We start from the raw sequence: 8,218 nt of genomic DNA on the forward strand, positions 1-8,218 counted from the left end.
TTGGTGGCAGAGGGATCGCGGTTATGTCACATGGCGCCATGAGCCCACAGTGATGGTCATACAGATGAGGACTTTTTGGTGACAGAGGGGTCGCGGTTATGTCACATGGCGCCATGAGCCAACGGTGACGGTTATACAGATGAGGACTTTTTGGTGACAGAGGGGTCGTGGATATGTCACATGGCACCATGAGCCCACGGTGACGGTCATACAGATGTGTCAAATATAGCGTGGCACTACCGCAGGGTGCGCAAGTAGGTTACCCAGACCAAAGTGAATAATAAAGAAACTTGGCACTCAACTGAATAATCCTTTGCAAATTAGATTTATTTTATAATTTATTGCAGTCCAGGACTGCAATAAATTATAAAATACATCTAATTTGCAAAGGATTATTCAGTTGAGTGCCAAGTTACTTTATTATTCATATTGGTCATACAGATGTGGACTTTTTGGTGACAGAGGGGTCGCGGTTATGTCACAGTGACGGTCATACAGATGTGGACTTTTTGGTGACAGAGGGATCATGGATATGTCACATGGCGCCATGAGCCCACAGTGACGGTCATACAGATGTGGACTTTTTGGTGACAGAGGGGTCGCGGTTATGACACATGGCACCATGAGCCCACGGTGACGGTCATACAGATGTGGACTTTTTGGTGACAGAGGGGTCACGGTTATGTCACATGGCACCATGAGCCTACAGTGATGGTCATACAGATGTGGACTTTTTGGTGACAGAGGGGTCACGGTTATGTCACATGGCGCCATGAGCCTACAGTGACGGTCATACAGATGTGGACTTTTTGGTGACAGAGGGGTCGCGGTTATGTCACATAGCGCCATGAGCCTACAGTGACGGTCATACAGATGAGGACTTTTTGGTGACAGAGGGGTCGCGGTTATGTCACATGGCGCCATGAGCCTACAGTGATGGTCATACAGATGTGGACTTTTTGGTGACAGAGGGGTCGCGGTTATGTCACATGGCGCCATGAGCCCACAGTGATGGTCATACACATGTGGACTTTTTGGTGACAGAGGGGTCACGGTTATGTCACGTGGCGCCATGAGCCCACAGTGACGGTCATACAGATGAGGACTTTTGGTGACAGAGGGGTCACGGTTATGTCATGTGGCGCCATGAGCCCACAGTGACGGTCATACAGATGAGGACTTTTGGTGACAGAGGGGTCGCGGTTATGACACATGGCGCCATGAGCCCACAGTGACGGTCATACAGATGTGGACTTTTGGTGACAGAGGGGTCGCGGTTATGTCACATGGCGCCATGAGCCTACAGTGACGGTCATACAGATGTGGACTTTTTGGTGACAGAGGGGTCGAGGTTATGACACATGGCGCCATGAGCCCACTGTGACGGTCATACAGATGTGGACTTTTGGTGACAGAGGGGTCGCGGTTATGTCACATGGCGCCATGAGCCCACAGTGACGGTCATACAGATGTGGACTTTTGGTGACAGAGGGGTCGCGGTTATGTCACATGGCGCCATGAGCCCACAGTGATGGTCATACACATGTGGACTTTTTGGTGACAGAGGGGTCACGGTTATGTCACGTGGCGCCATGAGCCCACAGTGACGGTCATACAGATGAGGACTTTTGGTGACAGAGGGGTCGCGGTTATGTCACATGGCGCCATGAGCCCACAGTGATGGTCATACAGATGAGGACTTTTTGGTGACAGAGGGGTCGCGGTTATGTCACATGGCGCCATGAGCCAACGGTGACGGTTATACAGATGAGGACTTTTTGGTGACAGAGGGGTCGTGGATATGTCACATGGCACCATGAGCCCACGGTGACGGTCATACAGATGTGTCAAATATAGCGTGGCACTACCGCAGGGTGCGCAAGTAGGTTACCCAGACCAAAGTGAATAATAAAGAAACTTGGCACTCAACTGAATAATCCTTTGCAAATTAGATTTATTTTATAATTTATTGCAGTCCAGGACTGCAATAAATTATAAAATAAATCTAATTTGCAAAGGATTATTCAGTTGAGTGCCAAGTTACTTTATTATTCATATTGGTCATACAGATGTGGACTTTTTGGTGACAGAGGGGTCGCGGTTATGTCACATGGCGCCATGAGCCCACAGTGACGGTCATACAGATGTGGACTTTTTGGTGACAGAGGGATCATGGATATGTCACATGGCGCCATGAGCCCACAGTGACGGTCATACAGATGTGGACTTTTTGGTGACAGAGGGGTCGCGGTTATGACACATGGCACCATGAGCCCACGGTGACGGTCATACAGATGTGGACTTTTTGGTGACAGAGGGGTCACGGTTATGTCACATGGCACCATGAGCCTACAGTGATGGTCATACAGATGTGGACTTTTTGGTGACAGAGGGGTCACGGTTATGTCACATGGCGCCATGAGCCTACAGTGACGGTCATACAGATGTGGACTTTTTGGTGACAGAGGGGTCGCGGTTATGTCACATAGCGCCATGAGCCTACAGTGACGGTCATACAGATGAGGACTTTTTGGTGACAGAGGGGTCGCGGTTATGTCACATGGCGCCATGAGCCTACAGTGATGGTCATACAGATGTGGACTTTTTGGTGACAGAGGGGTCGCGGTTATGTCACATGGCGCCATGAGCCCACAGTGATGGTCATACACATGTGGACTTTTTGGTGACAGAGGGGTCACGGTTATGTCACGTGGCGCCATGAGCCCACAGTGACGGTCATACAGATGAGGACTTTTGGTGACAGAGGGGTCACGGTTATGTCATGTGGCGCCATGAGCCCACAGTGACGGTCATACAGATGAGGACTTTTGGTGACAGAGGGGTCGCGGTTATGACACATGGCGCCATGAGCCCACAGTGACGGTCATACAGATGTGGACTTTTGGTGACAGAGGGGTCGCGGTTATGTCACATGGCGCCATGAGCCTACAGTGACGGTCATACAGATGTGGACTTTTTGGTGACAGAGGGGTCGAGGTTATGACACATGGCGCCATGAGCCCACTGTGACGGTCATACAGATGTGGACTTTTGGTGACAGAGGGGTCGCGGTTATGTCACATGGCGCCATGAGCCCACAGTGACGGTCATACAGATGTGGACTTTTGGTGACAGAGGGGTCGCGGTTATGTCACATGGCGCCATGAGCCCACAGTGATGGTCATACACATGTGGACTTTTTGGTGACAGAGGGGTCACGGTTATGTCACGTGGCGCCATGAGCCCACAGTGACGGTCATACAGATGAGGACTTTTGGTGACAGAGGGGTCGCGGTTATGTCACATGGCGCCATGAGCCCACAGTGATGGTCATACAGATGAGGACTTTTTGGTGACAGAGGGGTCGCGGTTATGTCACATGGCGCCATGAGCCAACGGTGACGGTTATACAGATGAGGACTTTTTGGTGACAGAGGGGTCGTGGATATGTCACATGGCACCATGAGCCCACGGTGACGGTCATACAGATGTGTCAAATATAGCGTGGCACTACCGCAGGGTGCGCAAGTAGGTTACCCAGACCAAAGTGAATAATAAAGAAACTTGGCACTCAACTGAATAATCCTTTGCAAATTAGATTTATTTTATAATTTATTGCAGTCCAGGACTGCAATAAATTATAAAATAAATCTAATTTGCAAAGGATTATTCAGTTGAGTGCCAAGTTACTTTATTATTCATATTGGTCATACAGATGTGGACTTTTTGGTGACAGAGGGGTCGCGGTTATGTCACATGGCGCCATGAGCCCACAGTGACGGTCATACAGATGTGGACTTTTTGGTGACAGAGGGATCATGGATATGTCACATGGCGCCATGAGCCCACAGTGACGGTCATACAGATGTGGACTTTTTGGTGACAGAGGGGTCGCGGTTATGACACATGGCACCATGAGCCCACGGTGACGGTCATACAGATGTGGACTTTTTGGTGACAGAGGGGTCACGGTTATGTCACATGGCACCATGAGCCTACAGTGATGGTCATACAGATGTGGACTTTTTGGTGACAGAGGGGTCACGGTTATGTCACATGGCGCCATGAGCCTACAGTGACGGTCATATAGATGTGGACTTTTTGGTGACAGAGGGGTCGCGGTTATGTCACATAGCGCCATGAGCCTACAGTGACGGTCATACAGATGAGGACTTTTTGGTGACAGAGGGGTCGCGGTTATGTCACATGGCGCCATGAGCCTACAGATGTGGACTTTTTGGTGACAGAGGGGTCGCGGTTATGTCACATGGCGCCATGAGCCCACAGTGATGGTCATACACATGTGGACTTTTTGGTGACAGAGGGGTCACGGTTATGTCACGTGGCGCCATGAGCCCACAGTGACGGTCATACAGATGAGGACTTTTGGTGACAGAGGGGTCACGGTTATGTCATGTGGCGCCATGAGCCCACAGTGACGGTCATACAGATGAGGACTTTTGGTGACAGAGGGGTCGCGGTTATGACACATGGCGCCATGAGCCCACAGTGACGGTCATACAGATGTGGACTTTTGGTGACAGAGGGGTCGCGGTTATGTCACATGGCGCCATGAGCCTACAGTGACGGTCATACAGATGTGGACTTTTTGGTGACAGAGGGGTCGCGGTTATGACACATGGCGCCATGAGCCCACAGTGACGGTCATACAGATGTGGACTTTTGGTGACAGAGGGGTCGCGGTTATGTCACATGGCGCCATGAGCCCACAGTGATGGTCATACACATGTGGACTTTTGGTGACAGAGGGGTCGCGGTTATGACACATGGCGCCATGAGCCCACAGTGACGGTCATACAGATGAGGACTTTTGGTGACAGAGGGGTCACGGTTATGTCATGTGGCGCCATGAGCCTACAGTGACGGTCATACAGATGTGGACTTTTTGGTGACAGAGGGGTCACGGTTATGTCATGTGGCGCCATGAGCCCACAGTGACGGTCATACAGATGAGGACTTTTGGTGACAGAGGGGTCGCGGTTATGTCACATGGCGCCATGAGCCTACAGTGACGGTCATACAGATGTGGACTTTTTGGTGACAGAGGGGTCGCGGTTATGACACATGGCGCCATGAGCCCACAGTGACGGTCATACAGATGTGGACTTTTGGTGACAGAGGGGTCGCGGTTATGTCACATGGCGCCATGAGCCTACAGTGACGGTCATACAGATGTGGACTTTTTGGTGACAGAGGGGTCGCGGTTATGACACATGGCGCCATGAGCCCACAGTGACGGTCATACAGATGAGGACTTTTGGTGACAGAGGGGTCGCGGTTATGACACATGGCGCCATGAGCCCACAGTGACGGTCATACAGATGTGGACTTTTGGTGACAGAGGGGTCGCGGTTATGTCACATGGCGCCATGAGCCTACAGTGACGGTCATACAGATGTGGACTTTTTGGTGACAGAGGGGTCGCGGTTATGACACATGGCGCCATGAGCCCACAGTGACGGTCATACAGATGTGGACTTTTGGTGACAGAGGGGTCGCGGTTATGTCACATGGCGCCATGAGCCCACAGTGACGGTCATACAGATGTGGACTTTTTGGTGACAGAGGGGTCGCGGTTATGACACATGGCGCCATGAGCCCACAGTGACGGTCATACAGATGAGGACTTTTGGTGACAGAGGGGTCGCGGTTATGTCACATGGCGCCATGAGCCTACAGTGACGGTCATACAGATGTGGACTTTTTGGTGACAGAGGGGTCGCGGTTATGACACATGGCGCCATGAGCCCACAGTGACGGTCATACAGATGAGGACTTTTGGTGACAGAGGGGTCGCGGTTATGACACATGGCGCCATGAGCCCACAGTGACGGTCATACAGATGTGGACTTTTGGTGACAGAGGGGTCGCGGTTATGTCACATGGCGCCATGAGCCCACAGTGACGGTCATACAGATGTGGACTTTTGGTGACAGAGGGGTCGCGGTTATGACACATGGCGCCATGAGCCCACAGTGACGGTCATACAGATGTGGACTTTTGGTGACAGAGGGGTCGTGGTTATGTCACATGGCGCCATGAGCCCACAGTGACGGTCATACAGATGTGGACTTTTGGTGACAGAGGGGTCGCGGTTATGACACATGGCGCCATGAGCCCACAGTGACGGTCATACAGATGTGGACTTTTGGTGACAGAGGGGTCGCGGTTATGTCACATGGCGCCATGAGCCCACAGTGACGGTCATACAGATGTGGACTTTTGGTGACAGAGGGGTCGCGGTTATGACACATGGCGCCATGAGCCCACAGTGACGGTCATACAGATGTGGACTTTTGGTGACAGAGGGGTCGCGGTTATGTCACATGGCGCCATGAGCCCACAGTGACGGTCATACAGATGTGCAGACATCCTATGAAGTGACAGCCTGAGGGACCGGGTGAGTCTGACTGGCACAGGCCAGCAGTGAGGTGACAGACGGGCACAGGCACCAGCAGAGGCTCCCTGTCAGCACGTTGGCAGTGCCCCCTCCTGCTTACCTGAGGAACTCCTGCAGGCAGGTGTCACAGAAGCGGTGCCCACAGGTGGACACTTGCACGGGCTCTCTCATTGCCTTGCTGCATAATGGGCAGATGAACTTGCGCCTGAGCTTCTCCAGGAACTTGTAGTCATAGCCCGGCATCTTGTACCGGCAGCAGCGGGAGCGGAGGGGGCGGCAGCACGTCCAAGGTCGCCCGTGTCACTCGCCACTTCTCCTCACAACTAGGGGCATGCAGAAAGTAGATGTCACCTCCAAGCCGGGAGCGCAGGGCATCCAAGGAGCTGCGGCAGCTGAGCAGGTCCGTGCGTCTCCCCAGTCTCGGCTCCTTCCAGCTGTCTCTCCTAGCACTTGCTCTGTCTGCTCCAGCTCAGCTGCTCAAGGTACATCCAGCCCTGCCTGTCCGCCCCTCCTCCGCACGGCGGCAGGGAGGAGACTGCGCGGCACTCTGCAAGGCCCCCGACAGGTGGCGCTGCGGAGCCAACCCCCAGCACACAGAGGACAGTGACAGCCAGAGCTCTGCACAGTGCGCACTACAACTCCCATCCTCCCTGCCCAGCTGTATGTCGCCAGTCATTTATCATGCATATTGTATTGGTAAAGGCTCACACTTGCTAATATTCTCTTTCTTGCTGTAATTGTGACTTATCCTCTTGTGGGGCTGGAGCTGGTGACAATGATTCCATCAGCCATGTCACTAATCTGTGGTTGTTGGATGGGAGTCCTGAGACCCACCTCCTACCTCCCGGCATCTGCAGCTCTTCTATGGATTATCCAGCCTGGCCTGTCATCCTTGCCGCGTGATGTCATAATTGTGGCGTTATCATCCTTGCCGCGTGATGTCATAATTGTGGCGTTATCATCCTTGCCGCGTGATGTCATCATTGTGGCGTTATGTCATCCTTGCCGCGTGATGTCATCATTGTGGCGTGATGTCATCATTGTGGCGTTATGTCATCCTTGCCGCGTGATGTCATAATTGTGGCGTTATCATCCTTGCCGCGTGATGTCATCATTGTGGCGTTATGTCATCCTTGCCGCGTGATGTCATCATTGCGGCGTGATGTCATCATTGTGGCGTTATGTCATCCTTGCCGCGTGATGTCATCATTGTGGCGTTATGTCATCCTTGCCGCGTGATGTCATCATTGCGGCGTGATGTCATCATTGTGGCGTTATGTCATCCTTGCCGCGTGATGTCATCATTGTGGCGTTATCATCCTTGCCGCGTGATGTCATCATTGCAGCGTGATGTCATCATTGTGGCGTTATGTCATCCTTGCCGCGTGATGTCATCATTGTGGCGTTATGTCATCCTTGCCGCGTGATGTCATCATTGCGGCGTGATGTCATCATTGTGGCGTTATGTCATCCTTGCCGCGTGATGTCATCATTGCGGTGTGATGTCATCATTGTGGCGTTATGTCATCCTTGCCGCGTGATGTCATCATTGTGGCGTTATGTCATCCTTGCCGCGTGATGTCATCATTGTGGCGTTATGTCATCCTTGCCGCGTGATGTCATCATTGCGGTGTGATGTCATCATTGTGGCGTTATCATCCTTGCCGCGTGATGTCATCATTGTGGCGTTATGTCATCCTTGCCGCGTGATGTCATCATTGCGGCGTGATGTCATCATTGTGGCGTTATGTCATCCTTGCCGCGTGATGTCATAATTGTGGCGTTATCATCCTTGCC

General features: G+C 52.2%; 1 protein-coding gene across 1 annotated transcript in view; it reads right to left on the bottom strand.

The window, feature by feature from the left end:
* TRAF4 (TNF receptor associated factor 4) overlaps positions 1–6,909 on the bottom strand; it is a 50,620-nt gene extending 43,711 nt beyond the window's left edge. Inside the window, exon 1 of the mRNA XM_073565507.1 lies at positions 6,522–6,909. Within this exon, the coding sequence (XP_073421608.1) occupies positions 6,522–6,664 (143 nt within the window). The 5' untranslated portion in view covers positions 6,665–6,909. The remainder of the gene's footprint in view (positions 1–6,521) is intronic.
* Between the last annotated feature and the right edge of the window lie 1,309 nt (positions 6,910–8,218).

This window comes from Dendrobates tinctorius, unplaced genomic scaffold (assembly GCF_039654945.1).
Source record: "Dendrobates tinctorius isolate UK_male_01 unplaced genomic scaffold, ASM3965494v1 ptg000016l, whole genome shotgun sequence".
Taxonomy (NCBI): domain Eukaryota; kingdom Metazoa; phylum Chordata; class Amphibia; order Anura; family Dendrobatidae; genus Dendrobates; species Dendrobates tinctorius.